This window comes from Oncorhynchus clarkii, chromosome 11, assembly GCF_045791955.1.
Source record: "Oncorhynchus clarkii lewisi isolate Uvic-CL-2024 chromosome 11, UVic_Ocla_1.0, whole genome shotgun sequence".
Classification (NCBI taxonomy): domain Eukaryota; kingdom Metazoa; phylum Chordata; class Actinopteri; order Salmoniformes; family Salmonidae; genus Oncorhynchus; species Oncorhynchus clarkii.
The window spans coordinates 10,506,486-10,529,964 of NC_092157.1; the positions used below are offsets into that span (position 1 = coordinate 10,506,486).

The 23,479-nt window shown below is 43.2% G+C and overlaps 1 protein-coding gene across 1 annotated transcript in view; it reads left to right on the top strand.

Moving 5' to 3' along the window:
- Positions 1-23,479, top strand: part of LOC139420182 (piezo-type mechanosensitive ion channel component 2-like) — a 213,827-nt gene that overhangs the window by 168,359 nt on the left and 21,989 nt on the right. Inside the window, exons 19-32 of the mRNA XM_071169970.1 lie at positions 1,064-1,240; positions 2,751-2,873; positions 3,327-3,527; positions 3,999-4,203; positions 4,405-4,506; positions 4,885-5,050; positions 6,327-6,570; positions 6,967-7,063; positions 7,325-7,490; positions 7,632-7,721; positions 11,718-11,842; positions 12,043-12,108; positions 18,052-18,152; positions 20,614-20,743. Coding sequence (XP_071026071.1) covers positions 1,064-1,240; positions 2,751-2,873; positions 3,327-3,527; positions 3,999-4,203; positions 4,405-4,506; positions 4,885-5,050; positions 6,327-6,570; positions 6,967-7,063; positions 7,325-7,490; positions 7,632-7,721; positions 11,718-11,842; positions 12,043-12,108; positions 18,052-18,152; positions 20,614-20,743 — 1,993 coding nt within the window. The remainder of the gene's footprint in view (positions 1-1,063; positions 1,241-2,750; positions 2,874-3,326; positions 3,528-3,998; positions 4,204-4,404; positions 4,507-4,884; positions 5,051-6,326; positions 6,571-6,966; positions 7,064-7,324; positions 7,491-7,631; positions 7,722-11,717; positions 11,843-12,042; positions 12,109-18,051; positions 18,153-20,613; positions 20,744-23,479) is intronic.

Below are 23,479 nucleotides of genomic sequence, written 5' to 3' on the forward strand. Positions count from 1 at the left end.
CCTTTTATTAAGAACCCTTTTAGATTCTAGATACCACCTTTTATTAAGAACTCTTTTAGATTCTAAATACCTCCTTTTATTAAGAACCCTTTTAGATTCTAGATACCACCGTTTATTAAGAACCCTTTTAGATTCTAGATACCACCTTTTATTAAGAACCCTTTTAGATTCTAGATACCACCTTTTATTAAGAACCCTTTTAGATTCTAAATACCACCTTTTATTAAGAACCCTTTTAGATTCTAGATACCACCTTTTATTAAGAACCCTTTTAGATTCTAAATACCACCTTTTATTAAGAACCCTTTTAGATTCTAGATACCACCTTTTATTAAGAACCCTTTTAGATTCTAAATACCAACTTTTATTAAGAACCCTTTTAGATTCTAGATACCACCTTTTATTTAGAACCCTTTTAGATTCTAAAGACCACCTTTTATTAAGAACCCTTTTAGATTCTAGATACCAACTTTTAGATTCTAAATACCACCTTTTATTAAGAACCCTTTTAGATTCTAAATACCACCTTTTATTAAGAACCCTTTTAGATTCTAGATACCACCTTTTATTAAGAACCCTTTTAGATTCTAGATACCACCTTTTATTAAGAACCCTTTTAGATTCTAGATACCAACTTTTAGATTCTAAATACCACCTTTTATTAAGAACCCTTTTAGATTCTAGATACCACCTTTTATTAAGAACCCTTTTAGATTCTAGATACCACCTTTTATTAAGAACCCTTTTAGATTCTAGATACCAACTTTTAGATTCTAGATACTACCTTTTATTAAGAACCCTTTTAGATTCTAGATACCACCTTTTATTAAGAACCCTTTTAGATTCTAGATACCACCTTTTATTAAGAACCCTTTTAGATTCTAGATACCACCTTTTATTAAGAACCCTTTTAGATTCTAAATACCACCTTTTATTAAGAACCCTTTTAGATTCTAAAGACCACCTTTTTTTCTATAAGTGTATAGATAGATGCATTGTACTGTTAGACCACCTACTCTACGTCCAGGAAGTGAAGGTGTCTCTTCTGTCCTGTTTTCTCCAGGTGTCTCTGTTCAACTACGTGTTCCTGGTGAGTTGGGCGTTCGCCCTGCCCTTCGGTCAGTTCAGGCCCCTGGCCTCCAGCGTCTGTACCGTCTGGACCTGTGTCATCATCGTCTGCAAGATGCTCTACCAACTCACCTCTATAAACCCCTCTACGTACTCGAAGAACTGCTCCATGGTGGGTAGCAGCCCAGGGAGTGTCGGGTGGTGGACAGGGGGTGTGTATTGGTGGAGTGGGGGGGGGGGGGGGGTGCTGTATGTACATTATGTTCAGGGAGTGTTGGGGTGGTGGACAGGGTTTGTGTGTTTGTGGGGGGTGGGGGTGCTGTATGTACATTATGTTCAGGGAGTGTTGGGGTGGTGGACAGGGGGTGTGTGTTTGTGGAGTGGGGGGGTGGGGGGGTGCTGTATGTACATTATGTTCAGGGAGTGTTGGGGTGGTGGACAGGGTGTGTGTGTTTGTGGAGTGGGGGGGGGGGTGCTGTATGTACATTATGTTCAGGGAGTGTTGGGGTGGTGGACAGGGTGTGTGTGTTTGTGGAGTGGGGGGGGTGCTGTATGTACATTATGTTCAGGGAGTGTTGGGGTGGTGGACAAGGGGTGTGTGTTTGTGGAGGGGGGGGGGGTGCTGTATGTACATTATGTTCAGGGAGTGTTGGGGTGGTGGACAGGGTGTGTGTGTTTGTGGAGTGGGGGGGGTGCTGTATGTACATTATGTTCAGGGAGTGTTGGGGTGGTGGACAGGGGGTGTGTGTTTGTGGAGGGGGGGGGGGTGCTGTATGTACATTATGTTCAGGGAGTGTTGGGGTGGTGGACAGGGTGTGTGTGTTTGTGGAGTGGGGGGTGGGGGGGGTGCTGTATGTACATTATGTTCACGGAGTGTTGGGGTGGTGTACAGGGGGTGTGTGTTTGTGGAGTGGGGGGGGGGGGGGGGTGCTGTATGTACATTATGTTCAGGGAGTGTTGGGGTGGTGGACAGGGTGTGTGTGTTAGTGTGTTGGTGGAGTGGGGGGGTGGGGGGGGTGCTGTATGTACATTATGTTCAGGGAGTGTTGGGGTGGTGTACAGGGGGTGTGTGTTTGTGGAGTGGGGGGGGGGGGGGGGTGCTGTATGTACATTATGTTCAGGGAGTGTTGGGGTGGTGGACAGGGTGTGTGTGTGTTAGTGTGTTTGTGGAGTGGGGGGGTGGGGGGGGTGCTGTATGTACATTATGTACATTATGTTCAGGGAGTGTTGGGGTGGTGGACAGGGTGTGTGTGTTAGTGTGTTTGTGGAGTGGGGGGGGGGGGGGGGGGGGTGCTGTATGTACATTATGTTCAGGGAGTGTTGGGGGGGGGGGGGGGGGGTGTTTGTGGAGTGGGGGGGGGGGGGGGGGGGTGCTGTATGTACATTATGTTCCACTTCCCAAGATTTTCTTTCCTATATGTTCCTGTTCTATGTATCTCTATGTATCTCTATGTATCTCTATGCATCTCCATGTATCTCTATGTATCTCTATGCATCTCTATGTATCTCTATGCATCTCCATGTATCTCTATGTATCTCTATGTATCGCTATTTATCTCTATGTATCTCTACGTATCTCTATGTATCTCTATGTATCTATGTATCATTATGCTCCTTGCCTGTGTTGTGCTAGCCTGTACTGGTTCAGGACGTTAATGACACTCCTGTTCTCTCGTCTGTAGCCTCTGAACTACACGGATAACCAGAGGAGTGAGATGGCTCACTCCCTGCTCTACAGCGCCCCTGTGGACCCAGCCAACTGGGTGGGCCTCCGCAAGTTCTCCCCCCTACTGGAGAACCTGAGGGTGAGAGGAGGAGCGGTGCCCTGGGAACCTGACTACACACACACACACACACGCACACATAGGCACATATGCAGCATGTGCACGCACACAAATACACACACACACACACACACACGCACACAAATACACACACACACACACGCAGACACACACACACACATACGCAGCCTGTGTCTCTCACGTATAACTGAAACTACTGTAACCGTGTTATATTATACACTGGTATCATCTCCCTATCTGCCCTTTGTGGTGCTCAGATTACACTTCATCCCTGGAGATGGCCTGAAAACAATTGGATGGACCCATAGAATTAGGAGTTAGACATTTTTAAATTAGGAATTTAATACGTTGGATCAATGTTGTTCATAGTGGTGCCCATGTTTAAATCATGAATATATACACTGTCATTTCAACCCTGACCCATTTATCTGTCCTGTGTCCATCTCCATCCAGAACAACCTGTTGATTCTGGCCCTGCTGGCGTTCGAGGTGACCATCTACCGCCACCAGGACCTGTACCGCATGAGAAACAACCTCACCACGCCCGTCACCAGAACCATCTTCCACGATATTACCCGGCAACACCTCGACGACAGCATCGTCAACGGTGCCAAGTACTTCATCAACTACTTCTTCTACAAGTTCGGCCTGGAGGTATGATGTCATGTCACTGTTGAGTTCGCAAATACACTCTTATTATGTTTTTTACTTGTGTGATAGTTGGAATATTTACCACTATATCTCTGTTTTGAAATACCTTTCATGGACGTCAAAGTAATTGTTGAGTCACCTACATTGTATGGAATTACGACTGATAACACCTACTTATGAACTCGGGAAATATAAAACTTGTTGTGTATTTAAGGTTTTAAAAGGCTTTAAAAATGCTTCTGAAGTTTGCAATTTTAACTTTGACATTTCAGCTTTTTTTTTTGTTGAAAAATCTATCAACCCCGACAAGAAATGTCCATTAATTATAATCAACATAATAATTCACATTTCCTTTTGCTGCAGGATCATTTTCCTGTTGTAGCAAACTGGCACAAACTAAGATCCTAAATCTGTAAACCCAATATAAAGTCTCTTGAGTAAAAATGTTCCTAAACATTATCATTGCATCGTCAGACATGCTTACTGTTGGCGGTGAACGTGATTGGCCAGAGGATGGACTTCTACGCCATGCTCCACGCTTTCGGCCTGATCGCAGTCATCTACCAACGGCGCCGGAAGGCCATCGCTGACACCTGGCCCAAGTACTGTTGCTTCCTGTCCTGCATGCTCACCTTCCAGTACTTCGTCTGCATTGGCGTCCCCCCGGCCGCCTGCAAAGGTGGGGTTGACCAATCCGAGGCTCCCCTGCTGCAGCCGTTATCTTTTGTCTACATGTCACCCCTTGGTATTTCAGTACTCAAGACACAGGTCATCATTTCACCACTGCGTAATGATCATGTTTTATAAATCAGAGTTGCTGTATGTGTCATGAGTCAATAGCGTCTATGAAGGAGAAAACTTACTAAACTCCTCCTCCCAGACTACCCATGGAGGTTCCCCTCATCCTCCACAGACTCCAACGTCATCAAGTGGCTGTATTTCCCTGACTTCCACACCAAGCCCAACCCAATGTTCCTGCTCTGTGAGTGAAACCCTTGACTGAGCATTTGCCATTAGGATTGGGACTGGGATTGGGACTGGGATTGGGACTGGGATTGGGACTAGGATTAGGACTGGGATTGGGATTGGGACTGGAATTGGGACTAGGATTTAGACTGGGACTGGAATTGGGATTAGGACTAGGACTAGGATTGGGACTGGAATTGGGATTAGGACTAGGATTGGGACTGGGGTTGGGACTGGGTTTGGGACTGGGTTGTGACAACACCTCTTCTTCATCCTCCTGTTTTCTGCTCCTCCTCCTCATCTTCCTCATATTCTTCCTCCTCTTCCTTCGCCTTCTCCACCTCCTCCTCCTCCTCTTGCTCCTCCTCCTCCTTTCTTCTCCTGTCTCCTGTAGATGACTTCATGCTGCTGCTGTGTGCCTCGCTGCAGAGACAGGTGTTTGAGGAGGAGAAGGAGGAAGCCGTGCGCCTCCTGGCCGGTGACAACATGGAGATCTGCAGGGACCTGGACTCCGCATCCTTCAGTCAACACAACCCCGTCCCAGACTTCATACACTGCAGGTAAGGGGCTGGTTCACAGGCTGTGTATGACTCGGGATTCAAACCCGTGACTTGAGAATGAGTTAGCCTTACGAGCTAAAGCCTTTATGCTACACAGTACCAGCCAGGCCCAGGTCTGGTGCACAGGCTGTGCCTGATCAGGCTTCAAAACCTGTTACTCGAGAATGAGTTATGCCTATGTGTGAAAGTGCCTGTGTTTTTCTCAGGGAGACAATATGAGTTGTTTGATCTTAGACAAGGTTAGTCATCAGGGAAGAGTCCTTTGGTGAACTTCTACTACATGGCATTCAGGTCAAATCATTCCACTCTCTCGCTCGCTCTCTCTCTCTGTCTCTGTGTGTCTCTGTCTCTCTGTCTTTGTCTCTGTGTGCCTCTGTCTCTCTGTCTCTGTCTCTCTTTGTCTCTGTCTCTATGTCTCTTTATGTGTCTCTCTGTCTCTCTCTGCCTCTCTCTCTCTCTCTCTCTCTCTCTCTCTCTCTCTCTGTCTGTCTCTATGTCTCTTTCTGTCTCTGTCTCTCTCTGCCGCTCTCTCTCTCTCTCGCTCTCTCTCTCTCTCTCTCTGTCTGTCTCTTTCTGTGTCTCTCTGTCTCTCTCTGCTTCTCTCTGTCTCTGTGTCTCTCTCTGTGTCTCTCTGTCTCTCTCTCTGTCTCTGTGTCTCTCTCTGTGTCTCTCTGTCTCTGTCTCTGTGTCTCTCTCTGTGTCTCTCTGTCTCTGTGTCTCTCTCCAAAGTACTTATTAAAGAGTCACTTTAGACACATTCCTTGGGTTACTTCTCCTCCAATTTTGACGTGAGGTGAGTTAATTGAGCGATCGGATAGCCCTTCTCAAAGTGGAGCACAGATAACACATTGTCAAACACCTGTATTTTCCCACTGCTCTCACAGCTCTCTCCTGCACACTTTCCTGGTATGAGATAACTCAGCGATGTTAAAAAGAATCACTCCATCCAAGCTTTCCACCGTGTCCTGTGAGTGACTCAAACATGGCTTTCTATGCTCCTGGAACTCAATAGTCTTCCTGAAACAAGGGGAACCGTTCTGACACTAGTGGCCGTTAACCCCGTGACAGCCGGCTCTTTGAACCTGTCAGCACAAAGTTGTATCTGTTTGACATAGAACCTCCAGATTTTCTGCGGGTTTTTTAAATAATGTTTATTAATTATTAAATTCTGAGAAATAATAATAACATTCCACCCAGGAGGCCACTAATTCCACCCAGGAGGCCACTAGGTCATTTGACTGCAGGTCAAAGGTACTAATGAATTTCCCTCCCCCAGATCCTACCTGGACATGCTGAAAGTGATCATGTTCAGCTACCTCTTCTGGTTCGTGCTCACCATCATCTTCATCACGGGCACCACCCGCATCTCCATCTTCTGTATGGGCTACCTGGTGGCCTGCTTCTACTTCCTGCTCTTTGGGGGTGACCTGCTGCTCAAGCCAATCAAAAGCATCCTGCACTACTGGGACTTCCTGATCGCCTACAACGTGTTTGTGATCACCATGAAGAACATCCTGTCGGTAAGTGTCGATGACACTGGCTACAGTGTTGTTGAATACTGGCTACAGTGTTGTTGAATACTGGTTACAGTGTTGTTGAATACTGGCTACAGTGTTGTTGAATACTGGGTCCAGTCAGAATTCGGCAAACCGAATTTGAGATTAGTTGGGGGGACATCTTGGCACTAAACGTTGTAGTAAGATGTTGGATTCAGTGATTGGTGGGAGGCATAGATAGAAATTCAGTCCATTATTTAAAATAAGTAAACGAGTGTGCTGAAACGAGCGGTCTGCAGCAGACATAGAGATACAATGTAATATGTTCTTTGGAAATCTGCAACAACAGTATACAGTAGATCTAGTAGTGTGATTGGTTGCTGCTGTGTCATGTTTTAGCTGACTGTGGTTTGTCCACAGATACTGGCCTGTGGATACATAAAGTCCCTGGTCACCAATCACTGTTGGCTCATACAGCTGTTCAGCCTGGCCTGCACTATAAAAGGCTATTCTAAACGTAAGTGACTCAGCCACCACTGTAAAGCAGAATGCCTTTGGAAACACACTTTCTCTGTTTTGATATGTGACAGAAAATGTACACCCGCTTAAAAGGATTTGCAAAGCATTATTCCGTTGAATGTTCAGAAATGCTTGATGTTATCTCCATCTGAAGTGGGCTGTACAGTATATTTGGGGTTGAGGAGAAAAGTTTCACTTTCTTCAAAATGTAAAGAATGAACAAATATTTGATGATTTACGTTTCTTGAAATCGTTGCAGCTGAGCAACAGGCCAACAAGCATTGTGAGTTGCCTAGCGACGAGGCAGGCATCATCTGGGACAGCATCTGTTTTGCCTTCCTGTTGCTACAGCGACGCGTATTCATGAGCCACTACTTCCTACACGTGGTCGCCGACATTCGCTCCTCACAGATCCTCGCCTCCAGGTAAACTTTTACGTTGTTTGGTTTGGTTTACTCTACTTTCACAATGACCATTAAAAATAAAACAAAATCAAATTAAACTTTACTGTGTATTCAATGTATTTGTCAATTGATATTAGATGTATTGTGTGTGTGTTGCGTTAGAGGGGCTGAGCTGTTCCAAAGCACCATAGTGAAAGCTGTAAAAGCCAGGATCGAAGTGGAGAAGAGGTCGATGGACCTGCTGAAGAGACAGTGAGAACATGTGTTTTCTACAGACAGAAAATATACACATATAGTATAACACATATGTGCCATATACACACACATAATATACAGGCATTCCACATGGATGATGTACGCACAGAGATTTAATATAATAATAATAATTAGCTGGGTGCTTATACGTGTTCTATTTCACATGTACACCTTTTTTTTTTGCATATCCCAACTCATATCCCAACTCATATCCCAACACATATCCCAACACATATCCCAACTCATATCCCAACTCATATCCCAACTCATATCCCAACTCATATCCCAACTCATATCCCAACTCATATCCCAACTCATATCCCAACACATATCCCAACTCATATCCCAACTCATATCCCAACTCATATCCCAACTCATATCCCAACTCATATCCCAACTCATATTCCAACTCATATCCCAACACATATCCCAACTCATATCCCAACTCATATCCCAACTCATATCCCAACTCATATCCCAACTCATATCCCAACTCATATCCCAACTCATATCCCAACACATATCCCAACACATATCCCAACTCATATCCCAACTCATATCCCAACTCATATTCCAACTCATATCCCAACTCATATCCCAACTCATATCCCAACTCATATCCCAACTCATATCCCAACTCATATCCCAACTCATATCCCAACTCATATCCCAACACATATCCCAACTCATATCCCAACTCATATCCCAACTCATATCCCAACTCATATCCCAACTCATATCCCAACTCATATCCCAACTCATATCCCAACTCATATCCCAACTCATATCCTAACTCATATCCTAACTCATATCCCAACTCATATCCCAACTCATATCCCAACTCATATCCCAACTCATATCCCAACTCATATCCCAACTCATATCCCAACACATATCCCAACACATATCCCAACTCATATCCCAACTCATATCCCAACTCATATCCCAACTCATATCCCAACTCATATCCCAACTCATATCCCAACTCATATCCCAACTCATATCCCAACTCATATCCCAACTCATATCCCAACACATATCCCAACACATATCCCAACACATATCCCAACTCATATCCCAACTCATATCCCAACTCATATCCCAACACATATCCCAACTCATATCCCAACTCATATCCCAACTCATATCCCAACTCATATCCCAACTCATATCCCAACTCATATCCCAACTCATATCCCAACACATATCCCAACACATATCCCAACTCATATCCCAACTCATATCCCAACTCATATCCCAACTCATATCCCAACTCATATCCCAACTCATATCCCAACTCATATCCCAACTCATATCCCAACTCATATCCCAACACATATCCCAACTCATATCCCAACTCATATCCCAACTCATATTCCAACTCATATCCCAACTCATATCCCAACTCATATCCCAACTCATATCCCAACTCATATCCCAACTCATATCCCAACTCATATCCCAACTCATATCCCAACTCATATCCCAACTCATATCCCAACACATATCCCAACACATATCCCAACTCATATCCCAACTCATATCCCAACTCATATCCCAACTCATATCCTAACTCATATCCCAACTCATATCCCAACTCATATCCCAACTCATATCCCAACTCATATCCCAACTCATATCCCAACTCATATCCCAACACATATCCCAACACATATCCCAACTCATATCCCAACTCATATCCCAACTCATATCCCAACTCATATCCCAACTCATATCCCAACTCATATCCCAACTCATATCCCAACTCATATCCCAACTCATATCCCAACTCATATCCCAACTCATATCCCAACACATATCCCAACACATATCCCAACTCATATCCCAACTCATATCCCAACTCATATCCCAACACATATCCCAACTCATATCCCAACTCATATCCCAACTCATATCCCAACTCATATCCCAACTCATATCCCAACTCATATCCCAACTCATATCCCAACTCATATCCCAACTCATATCCCAACACATATCCCAACACATATCCCAACTCATATCCCAACTCATATCCCAACTCATATCCCAACTCATATCCCAACTCATATCCCAACTCATATCCCAACTCATATCCCAACACATATCCCAACACATATCCCAACTCATATCCCAACTCATATCCCAACTCATATTCCAACTCATATCCCAACTCATATCCCAACTCATATCCCAACTCATATCCCAACTCATATCCCAACTCATATCCCAACTCATATCCCAACTCATATCCCAACTCATATCCCAACACATATCCCAACTCATATCCCAACTCATATCCCAACTCATATCCCAACTCATATCCCAACTCATATCCCAACTCATATCCCAACTCATATCCCAACTCATATCCTAACTCATATCCTAACTCATATCCCAACTCATATCCCAACTCATATCCCAACTCATATCCCAACTCATATCCCAACTCATATCCCAACTCATATCCCAACTCATATCCCAACACATATCCCAACACATATCCCAACTCATATCCCAACTCATATCCCAACTCATATCCCAACTCATATCCCAACTCATATCCCAACTCATATCCCAAATCATATCCCAACTCATATCCCAACTCATATCCCAACTCATATCCCACCACATATCCCAACACATATCCCAACACATATCCCAACTCATATCCCAACTCATATCCCAACTCATATCCCAACACATATCCCAACTCATATCCCAACACATATCCCAACACATATTCCAACACATATCCCAACTCATATCCCAACTCATATCCCAACTCATATCCCAACACATATCCCAACTCATATCCCAACTCATATCCCAACTCATATCCCAACTCATATCCCAACTCATATCCCAACACATATCCCAACACATATCCCAACTCATATCCCAACTCATATCCCAACTCATATCCCAACTCATATCCCAACTCATATCCCAACTCATATCCCAACACATATCCCAACTCATATCCCAACTCATATCCCAACTCATATCCCAACTCATATCCCAACACATATCCCAACATATATCCCAACTCATATCCCAACTCATATCCCAACTCATATCCCAACACATATCCCAACACATATCCCAACACATATCCCAACTCATATCCCAACTCATATCCCAACTCATATCCCAACTCATATCCCAACACATATCCCAACTCATATCCCAACTCATATCCCAACTCATATCCCAACTCATATCCCAACTCATATCCCAACTCATATCCCAACTCATGTCCCAACACATATCCCAACACATATCCCAACACATTAGACAGACAGTATAAAATCTGTCACAACAGTGATTTTATTAGCTCTCACTGAAAAGAGAAGCCTCACAGATGTTACCATGTATGTCGTCTCAAATCAACCCTAATTCCAGGATGTTCCAGTCGTTACTACATTCAGGTCTGAGTAAAGACACCATTCATCATGTTGAACTAGATTTGGACAGTCCTTCCCTGTGAATTACGATGTATGTCCTCCTACACTGTGTTGATGTACTTTAGTTTTTATATGTGGAGCCGCAGGGCAGCAGTGTGTTAGTGGGACACATCGACTGCATTAGGAGGACAAGAGGATCAGTCAGCATCTCTCTCTCTCTCTCTCTGTCTCTCTCTGTCTGTCTGTCTCTCTCTCTCTCTGTCTCTCTCTCTCTGTCTCTCTCTCTCTCTCTCTCTCTGTCTCTCTCTCTCTCTCTGTCTCTCTCTCTCTCTCTCTCTCTCTCTCTCTCTCTCTCTCTCTCTGTCTCTCTCTCTCTCTCTCTCTCTCTCTCTCTCTCTCTGTCTCTCTGTCTCTGTCTCTCTCCATCTCTATTGGTCTCTCTTTTGCTCTCGCAACCTGATACCAGTCTGAACACATCCACACACACCCCGACTCCTAGCCAGCCCAAAGAACAGAGAGAAAACCAAAGTACAGATTCATTGTCAATTATACACAGTGGTCAGAGCCTATCTCTGTGTCCAATCAGAATGGACCGTATCAAGAGTCGACAGCAGAAGTTCAAGAGGGGGAAGGAGAGGATTTTGAGCTTGGTGCAGGAGAGCGGAGACGCAGGCCACGGACACAGCAAGGACGAGGAGGAGGAGGATGAAGGTGGGACGGCTAGAGGCCTTCTGGGGCTTGAGGAACTAGTGCACTGAAAGCCATGATTGGATGATCTTGTCCTGCCAACCCATGTCGGCCTATAAAGTTCTGCATTGATTTAACGATACGTCTGTTTGTAGAAACATCACAGTCCCACAACGATGACATAATATATACTGTTCATTCGACACATCAAGGTTGTTTTTCAGATAAAGAAAGGAGCAGAGAGAAGAAATTACAGCGGTGGTGGAGGCCGTGGGTGGACCATGCATCCAGTGAGTGACCTTCAACCTTTTGATTTCATATTTGAAGCAATTCAGCTTTTAATATTCCTCTTAAATAAGATATTGTCTATTTCATGTGGCTGTGGTTAATGTACATGTAACAAAGTTAGGCTTGAATTTGTTTATTGACACTCAAGATGATTATCATATCTTATATGAGTTTGTGATTACATAAATATATGTGTGTACCATAGGAGGCTGGTGAGGGGAGGACGGCTCAGATAATGACTGGAATGAAGTGAATGGAATGATAACAAACCATGAAACCATGTGTTTAATGTTTAAATAGCATTCCAATGATTCCATTCCAGCCATTACTACGAGCACATTCTCCCCAATTAAGATGCCACCAGCCGCCTGTGGTGTGTATGTGAGCGGAGTTCATCTCTCATGGAGTGGTGGGCGTTCCAGAACTCCACATCTTTTCCAACCGCTTCGCTAAACACAAAAACAACTGGCGTTCTGAAATCGCTCCAGTCATTCAAATCCAAACAACACCCATCTATTTCAGTGACCACCTGGACCTGCCATTTGTGTTTGAAGTATTGACACCAAACCATATGATTTGAATTTAAAATATTTGCATAAACATGATAAGGTGACTGTAAGAAACGCTCATCATTTCAAATAGGCTACATGTCATATTAAACTGTATATAAAATCTCTAAATAGGTTACATGTCATATTAAACTGTATATAAACTCTCTAAATAGGTTACATGTCATATTAAACTGTATATAAACTCTCTAAATAGGTTACATGTCATATTAAACTGTATATAAACTCTCTAAATAGGTTACATGTCATATTAAACTGTATATAAACTCTCTAAATAGGTTACATGTCATATTAAACTGTATATAAACTCTCTAAATATCTCTAAACATGTCATATTAAACTGTATATAAACTCTCTAAATAGGTTACATGTCATATTAAACTGTATATAAACTCTCTAAATAGGTTACATGTCATATTAAACTGTATATAAACTCTCTAAATAGGTTACATGTCATATTAAACTGTATATAAACTCTCTAAATAGGTTACATGTCATATTAAACTGTATATAAACTCTCTAAATAGGTCAGGTTTCAGACAGGGAGCCTAAGAAGGAACGGAAATGAATTATTTTCACTATAATATTTCTATTATTTCAAGGCTATAGCCTACAAATAAATACATTGTGAAGCATTTCAGAGTGTGACACTAGACTTGTAGGGACTTAAAGCATTTCAGAGTGTGACACTAGACTTGTAGGGACTTAAAGCATTTCAGAGTGTGACACTAGACTTGTAGGGACTTAAAGCATTTCAGAGTGTGACACTAGACTTGTAGGGACTTAAAGCATTTCAGAGTGTGACACTAGACTTGTAGGGACTTAAAGCATTTCAGAGTGTGACACTAGACTTGTAGGGACTTAAAGCATTTCAGAGTGTGACACTAGACTTGTAGGGACTTAAAGCATTTCAGAGTGTGACACTAGACTTGTAGGGACTTAAAGCATTTCAGAGTGTGACACTAGACTTGTAGGGACTTAAAGCATTTCAGAGTGTGACACTAGACTTGTAGGGACTTAAAGCATTTCAGAGTGTGACACTAGACTTGTAGGGACTTAAAGCATTTCAGAGTGTGACACTAGACTTGTAGGGACTTAAAGCATTTCAGAGTGTGACACTAGACTTGTAGGGACTTAAAGCATTTCAGAGTGTGACACTAGACTTGTAGGGACTTAAAGCATTTCAGAGTGTGACACTAGACTTGTAGGGACTTAAAGCATTTCAGAGTGTGACACTAGACTTGTAGGGACTTAAAGCATTTCAGAGTGTGACACTAGACTTGTAGGGACTTAAAGCATTTCAGAGTGTGACACTAGACTTGTAGGGACTTAAAGCATTTCAGAGTGTGACACTAGACTTGTAGGGACTTAAAGCATTTCAGAGTGTGACACTAGACTTGTAGGGACTTAAAGCATTTCAGAGTGTGACACTAGACTTGTAGGGACTTAAAGCATTTCAGAGTGTGACACTAGACTTGTAGGGACTTAAAGCATTTCAGAGTGTGACACTAGACTTGTAGGGACTTAAAGCATTTCAGAGTGTGACACTAGACTTGTAGGGACTTAAAGCATTTCAGAGTGTGACACTAGACTTGTAGGGACTTAAAGCATTTCAGAGTGTGACACTAGACTTGTAGGGACTTAAAGCATTTCAGAGTGTGACACTAGACTTGTAGGGACTTAAAGCATTTCAGAGTGTGACACTAGACTTGTAGGGACTTAAAGCATTTCAGAGTGTGACACTAGACTTGTAGGGACTTAAAGCATTTCAGAGTGTGACACTAGACTTGTAGGGACTTAAAGCATTTCAGAGTGTGACACTAGACTTGTAGGGACTTAAAGCATTTCAGAGTGTGACACTAGACTTGTAGGGACTTAAAGCATTTCAGAGTGTGACACTAGACTTGTAGGGACTTAAAGCATTTCAGAGTGTGACACTAGACTTGTAGGGACTTAAAGCATTTCAGAGTGTGACACTAGACTTGTAGGGACTTAAAGCATTTCAGAGTGTGACACTAGACTTGTAGGGACTTAAAGCATTTCAGAGTGTGACACTAGACTTGTAGGGACTTAAAGCATTTCAGAGTGTGACACTAGACTTGTAGGGACTTAAAGCATTTCAGAGTGTGACACTAGACTTGTAGGGACATGAAGCATTTCGCTTTCAAACAGCATTTAGTTGTATTAAGTACATAGATAGATAGATAGATAGATAGATAGATAGATAGATAGATAGATAGATAGATAGATAGATAGATAGATAGATAGAGTGGGGCAAAAAATTATTTAGTCAGCCACCAATTGTGCAAGTTCTCCCACTTAAAATGATGAGAGAGGCCTGTAATTTTCATCATAGGTACACTTCAACTATGACAGACAAAATGAGAAACAAAAATCCAGAAAATCACATTGTAGGATTTTTAATGAATTTATTTGCAAATTATGGTGGAAAATAAGTATTTGGTCACCTACAAACAAGCAAGATTTCTGGCTCTCACAGACCTGTAACTTCTTCTTTAAGAGGCTCCTCTGTCCTCCACTCGTTACCTGTATTAATGGCACCTGTTTGAACTTGTTATCAGTATAAAATACACCTGTCCACAACCTCAAACAGTCACACTCCAAACTCCACTGTGGCCAAGACCAAAGAGCTGTCAAAGGACACCAGAAACAAAACTGTAGACCTGCACCAGGCTGGGAAGACTGAATCTGCAATAGGTAAGCAGCTTGGTTTGAATAAATCAACAGTGGGAGCAATTATTAGGAAATGGAAGACATATATAAGACCACTGATAATCTCCCTCGATCTGGGGCTCCACGCAAGATCTCACCCTGTGGGGTCAAAATGATCACAAGAACGGTGAGCAAAAATCCCAGAACCACACGGGGGGACCTAGTAAATGACCTGCAGAAAGCTGGGAACAAAGTAACAAAGCCTACCATCAGTAACACACTACGTCGCCAGGGACTCAAATCCTGCAGTGCCAGACGTGTCCCCCTGCTTAAGCCAGTACATGTCCAGGCCCGTCTGAAGTTTGCTAGAGAGCATTTGGATGATCCAGAAGAAGATTGGGAGAATGTCATATGGTCAGATGAAAGCAAAATATAACTTTTTGGTAAAAACTCAACTCGTCGTGTTTGGAGGACAAAGAATGCTGAGTTGCATCCAAAGAACACCATACCTACTGTGAAGCATGGGGGTGGAAACATCATGCTTTGGGGCTGTTTTTCTGCAAAGGGACCAGGACGACTGATCTGTGTAAAGGAAAGAATGAATGGGGCCATGTATCGTGAGATTTTGAGTGAAAACCTCCTTCCATCAGCAAGGGCATTGAAGATGAAACGTGGCTCGGTGTTTCAGCATGACAATGATCCCAAACACACCGCCCGGGCAACAAAGGAGTGGCTTCGTAAGAAGCATTTCAAGGTCCTGGAGTGGCCTAGCCAGTCTCCAGATCTCAACCCAATAGCAAATCTTTGGAGGGAGTTGAAAGTCCGTGTTGCCCAGCAACAGCCCTAAAACATCACTGCTCTAGAGGAGATCTGCATGGAGGAATGGGCCAAAATACCAGTGTGTGAAAACCTTGTGAAGACCTACAGAAAACGTTTGACCTCTGTCATTGCCAACAAAGGGTATATAACAAAGTATTGAGATAAACTTTTGTTATTGACCAAATACTTATTTTCCACCATAATTTGCAAATAAATTCATTAAAAATCCTACATTGTGATTTTCTGGATTTTGTTTCTCATTTTTTCTGTCATAGTTGAAGTGTACCTATGATGAAAATTACAGGCCTCTCTAATCTTTTTAAGTGGGAGAACTTGCACAATTGGTGGCTGACTAAATACTTTTTTGCCCCACTGTAGATGGGAAAGTTCAATGAAAGTGGGAATATGCCAGGCCTATTGAGACGAAATCAATTATGGCCTATTGTTTGATAATATAACAGAAATTAAGGAAACTTTTAAGAAATTCGATTTTTTGTTTATAAATACTTTGCTACAATGACACACTAGCTACCTACCTCATTCCTTTATGTTAGCATGTACACGTAGTAAGTACACCATCATGCTTTAGGGATATGTGTCTTTTCAGATTCCACAATGATTCTTTAGTTGTGGACACTACATTACCACACTCCCTCTCGTGCTCTTGGGCCTCATCTTCGTAAATCACCTTGATTTTTCACCTGTGCGTTTTATCAGTTTCTTTCTGAAAATATTTAGTGAACTTCATGACAGTAGCTAAAGCAAGGGGCTATAACAGCACACAAATAGACTACAAATGCATGCTGGGCCGGGCATGCCCTGAGCTCGAGTGAGCGCTACAGGAGCGGGCTAAAAGGCCAACAGCCTTTGGGAATCTCGCTCCGCCCTCCAGTCAAATTGGGAACGCTCCATTGTACACTCTGCTCCTCTGTACACTCCGCTCCACTGTACACTCTGCTCCTCTGTACACTCTGCTCCTCTGTACACTCTGATCCTCTGTACACTCTGCTCCTCTGTACACTCTGCTCCACTGTACACTCTGCTCCGCTGTACACTCTGATCCTCTGTACACTCTGCTCCACTGTCGCTCTGATCCTCTGTACACTCTGCTCCACTGTACACTCTGATCCTCTGTACACTCTGATCCTCTGTACACTCTGATCCTCTGTACACTCTGATCCTCTGTACACTCTGATCCTCTGTACACTCTGCTCCACTGTACACTCTGCTCCACTGTACACTCTGCTCCACTGTACACTCTGATCCTCTGTACACTCTGCTCCTCTGTACACTCTGATCCTCTGTACACTCTGCTCCTCTGTACACTCTGCTCCTCTGTACACTCTGATCCTCTGTACACTCTGATCCTCTGTACACTCTGCTCCTCTGTACACTCTGCTCCACTGTACACTCTGATCCTCTGTACACTCTGATCCTCTGTACACTCTGCTCCTCTGTACACTCTGCTCCTCTGTACACTCTGATCCTCTGTACACTCTGATCCTCTGTACACTCTGCTCCTCTGTACACTCTGATCCTCTGTACACTCTGATCCTCTGTACACTCTGATCCTCTGTACACTCTGATCCTCTGTACACTCTGATCCACTGTACACTCTGATCCTCTGTACACTCTGATCCTCTGTACACTCTGCTCCTCTGTACACTCTGATCCTCTGTACACTCTGCTCCTCTGTACACTCTGATCCTCTGTACACTCTGATCCTCTGTACACTCTGATCCTCTGTACACTCCGCTCCACTGTACACTCTGCTCCAGCTCCGCTCCTCTATACACTCCACTCACATACTCTGGTACAGTGTAATACACAAGTGGACTAGTATAAGTGGGTAACCTTTAACCTTGTCTTTCACTCCCCTCTCAGTGGTGAGAAGTGGTAACTATTACCTGTTTGAGACGGACAGTGAAGAAGAGGAAGAGGAGGATAAAAATGAGGAAGAGCAGCCCAAGAAGTCTGCATTTCAGGTTCGAACGTAGGAAATCATCCTTTCACCACTGTCCTGCATTGTCAGAATATTGGTTTTTGTCCAGTAACAACAGTTGGATAGTCTTTTTATGTGCATTTTTTCTTTCTTTCTTGATTATTTAAATGGGACTGCTTGTTTCTATTTCTGTTCGAACTGATTTCTAATGTGTGATTGTTCACAAAAAGTCTAATTACCAAATTTTGTTTGTTCTGTCCGCACTTAACAGTTTTCAACTGCTAACATTCTTTTGTCGTGAGTTGTGTTTGTTTCGGCCTTTATTTGTGACAAATGTTATGGTCTTCTAACTCTCACCCCTGCTTTGTCCTGCTCTGCCTTGCTGGCTTTAACTTCTTGATTCTACTTGAGACGCATATGTCTCAAGTAGGCACCTGGAAATGCAAATGCGCTACGCTAAATGTTAAATGTACTCGTTTAAACTCAAACCTTGATCAAAATTCACAAGCAGGGTATTGAATTAAAGCTACACTCGTTGTGAACCTAGCCAACAAGTCAGATTTTTAAAATGCTTTTCGGCGAAAGCATGAGAAGGTATTATCTGATAGCATGCACCACCTGAAAATGCCTGAATGCGACGTAAACAAAGACTCTGCTTATCCGACGCAGTACAAAACGCAGAAATAAAATATAAAACATTCATTACCTTTGACGAGCTTCTTTCTTGGCACTCCTATATGCCCCATAAACATCACTATTGGGTCTTTTTTTCGTTTAAATCGGTCCATATATACCCAAAATAGCTTTCTATGGAAGCTGTGTCATTCAGAAAAAAACATCGTTTTTTAACGCTGCATCATTTTTTTAAATTAAAAAAGTTGACGATAAACTTTCACAAAACACTTCGAAATCCTTTTGTAATCCAACTTTAGGTATTAGTAAACGTTTATAATCTATCAAAATGATTACAGGGCGATGTATATTCAATAGCTCCTCGCCTGCAAATCAATGGCTGCCATTGTCCGCATTTACAGCGTCCTGGTGGAGACTGGAAGAAACGGATGCCAGATACTTGGATTTTCCAACAAAAAATTCAATTGAAAATGACGACAATGGCGAGATCGTGTGGAATTTGTATGAATTGCATGCAGGTCGATATTAAATTTTGTCCTCTTTTAACAACCCATGAAAGTGACTTATGGAAATTATTTTTAGCTTTCAGAGAGCAGTTTTTCTTGCGTTTTTCAATGAAACACACGATCTGTTATAGTCACAGCCGTGATTTAACCAGTTTTAGAAACTTCAGAGTGTTTTCTATCCACACATACTAATCATATGCATATACTATATTCCTGGCATGAGTAGCAGGACGCTGAAAAGTTGCGCGATTTTTAACAGAATGTTCGAAAAAGGAGGGGGTAGAAGTAAGAGGTTCAAAGTCTATCATTAAGCTGCCCAAAGCTGGTCTGCCGTATATAATGAGGGCAGCCAAGGTACTCTCACAACTAGGTCTCTATCTTGCATTTCCCTTTTTGTATGCTGTGAGTATCCTTGACCACACCAGTCCAAGACACTTTCTCACGACATTAAATGCATTTTCCCTTCTCACTCCAATACATGACCACGATGTCAGTAAAGTTCTGTTCAAATACCACAGCCGCGCCTCCATTTCACAAGATGATGCCGAGTCATGACAAAATGGCGGCCGCTGATGATGCATGCAGTTGAAATTCAGTGAACTGTGTTGCTGTTCTGTTTCTGGCGTAGATCTCCTCCCTGTGTGTGCTTTGGGAGAGAGATGTGCACGTGTGGTGGTGGGTGGCTTTTCTTCCAGGGTAATTCTCTGTGGAGTTAAGACTGTGTCTTAAACAGGGTTGGGATCAATACTATTTCAGTTGGGTCAATTTCAGGAAGTAAACTGAAATGTACTGAACTGAAATGGAATCAACCCTAACAAATCAGTTAGGCCATCATTGTAAATAAGACATTTTTCTTCACTGACTAGCCTAGTTGAGTAAAGGTTACATTTTAAAAGTAAAATGTAAACCCCTGTTCTCAAACTAGGAATGGTGGGTTGTGTTCATCTTTAGGGGCACTTTATTCAATTGTAAATGCCATTTTTGGTCCCATCTACATAAACACATTCCCTTACATCCCAATTCATTCATCCTCTGTATTGTGTACTTTGTCAATGGTTTTTAGAGTTTTCCTGGTTGGTTGACTAGGGTATATTCTCTTTGGCTGCCTAATTCGGACACATTTCCTACACTCATTTCAACTCAACTCTTCGGTTTTGAGTGTGTGAGCAAAATTTGGGCTACATTGCTTGACTTTCGATAAAGCACACCAATGGCAAGTCTGTCGACATGAACCAGACTCGCTAAAAATAAAATCTCTTAAAGGATGGGTAAGTGTCCCAATTAAGCAGCCAAACAGTCCCTCTGGGCCACATGGTGTTGGATCAGTAGTCCACCAGTGTGGTTGTTAACATCCACTCCCCACAGTTTGTTTACCACGCCTGGATGACCAATTCCAAGACGGCCATGAAGGAGCGCAGGAAGGAGAAACGTCGCTTCTGGAAGAAATACACTGAAGGGAGCAGCAGCAAGTCAAGGACAGAGGACCTGGAGGAAGGTATGATGCGCAGCAGGAAGACCCAAGTTGTCAATAGGTTTTTAGTCTCCTCCATTTCTGGTGTAACTAGACATAACACTGTAAATAGCCTGGTGTAACCAGACATAACACTGTAAATAGCCTGGTGTAACCAGACTGATCACTGTGTAAATAGCCTGGTGTAACCAGACATAACACTGTGTAAATAGCCTGGTGTAACCAGACATAACACTGTGTAAATAGCCTGGTGTAACCAGACATAACACTGTGTAAATAGCCTGGTGTAACCAGACATAACACTGTAAATAGCCTGGTGTAACCAGACATAACACTGTAAATAGCCTGGTGTAACCAGACATAACACTGTAAATAGCCTGGTGTAACCAGACATAACACTGTAAATAGCCTGGTGTAACCAGACATAACACTGTGTAAATAGCCTGGTGTAACCAGACTGATCACTGTGTAAATAGCCTGGTGTAACCAGACATAACACTGTGTAAATAGCCTGGTGTAACCAGACATAACACTGTAAATAGCCTGGTGTAACCAGACATAACACTGTGTAAATAGCCTGGTGTAACCAGACATAACACTGTAAATAGCCTGGTGTAACCAGACATAACACTGTGTAAATAGCCTGGTGTAACCAGACATAACACTGTGTAAATAGCCTGGTGTAACCAGACTGATCACTGTGTAAATAGCCTGGTGTAACCAGACATAACACTGTGTAAATAGCCTGGTGTAACCAGACATAACACTGTGTAAATAGCCTGGTGTAACCAGACTGATCACTGTGTAAATAGCCTGGTGTAACCAGACATAACACTGTAAATAGCCTGGTGTAACCAGACATAACACTGTGTAAATAGCCTGGTGTAACCAGACATAACACTGTGTAAATAGCCTGGTGTAACCAGACTGATCACTGTGTAAATAGCCTGGTGTAACCAGACATAACACTGTGTAAATAGCCTGGTGTAACCAGACATAACACTGTGTAAATAGCCTGGTGTAACCAGACTGATCACTGTGTAAATAGCCTGGTGTAACCAGACTGAACACTGTGTAAATAGCCTGGTGTAACCAGACTGATCACCGTGTAAATAGCCTGGTGTAACCAGACTGAACACTGTGTAAATAGCCTGGTGTAACCAGACTGATCACTGTGTAAATAGCCTGGTGTAACCAGACTGAACACTGTGTAAATAGCCTGGTGTAACCAGACATAACACTGTGTAAATAGCCTGGTGTAACCAGACTGATCACTGTGTAAATAGCCTGGTGTAACCAGACTGATCACTGTGTAAATAGCCTGGTGTAACCAGACTGATCACTGTGTAAATAGCCTGGTGTAACCAGACTGATCACTGTGTAAATAGCCTGGTGTAACCAGACTGAACACTGGTGACCGAAGTTAGTGTGCATGTGCCCGGCCCACCACAAGGAGTCGCTAGAGCGCGATGGGACAAGGACATCCTGACCGGCCAAACCCGCCCCTAACCCGGACGACGCTAGGTCAATTGTTCACCGCCTCATGGTTCACCTGGTCGTGGCTGGCTGCGACACAGCCTGGGTTCGAAGCCGGGTCTGTAGTGACGCCTCAAGCACTGTGCCTTAGAACGCTACGCAACTCGGGAGGCCTCTCACCTCCCAATGTTTACCCTTGTCTTGCCGCAATCCGTCCATGCTGCACTTGTTGTATTACAGTATGTTTCACCCTCTCAGGGTTTCTCGTTATAGGCCCGAGACTAGCCATGAATGGGTATGTTGTGCCCTTTTTCTGTTCAAGAGAGCCTACTTAACGATTTGCTGCATCCCTAATGGGAGACATGATGTGTCCGGTCCAAAGTCCTGCCAAGTCCCCCCTCCTTCCCTCTCTACTCCCCCTCGTTCCCTCCCTCCTCCCCACAGCCCAGCTCCAACTCCAGGCAGGGCCAAGGCATTCCTGGGTCTGAAAGGTAGGACGCCATGTTTGATTAGACATGGTCAATTCATCCCACATGAAGGCTGGACTGACTGTGGACATGGCTGGAATACAGTACGGTCTCTCAGTTCAGCCAAATAGTTTTACATGAGGTCTGCGAGAAGACCACACTGTCTTACATGCTGACCAGACCGCTCGCGCGCATGGGTCCATGTGCACCACCGAGAGCATGTTGATTATGTCCCCTCACACCAGACGTGATCAGGACACCACGAGTTAGGAATATCAAAATTAACTCTGAACCAACTATATTAATTTGGGGACAGGTCGATAAGCAAACATTTATAACAATTTAGCTAGCTAGCTTGCTGTTGCTAGCAAATTTGTCCTGGGATATAAACATTGGGTTGTTTTTTTACCTGAAATGCACAAGGTCCTCTACTCAATTAATCCACAGATAAAAGGTCAACCGAGTTGGTTTCTAGGAATCTCTCCTCCTTCATGTTTATTCTTCTTCTTTGGACTTTACATGGCGGTTGGCAACCAACTTTAAGGTGCATTACCACCACCAACTGGACTGGAGTGTGAACCTCAGTTCATATTTCAATCACCCACGTGGGTATATGCTCCTAAAAACCAATGAGGAGATGGGAGAGGCGGGACTTGCAGCACGTCAAGCGTCACACAATATTTTTTGAGTCTGGCTGTGCAGACACTCATTGACATGCGCGAACAGTGTGGGTGCAATGATTGAATAACACGTGTGTACATTTATTATGGGATGTCATTGTTTGGAAGGGTACTTTTGCGTTACAGTTTTATATCTT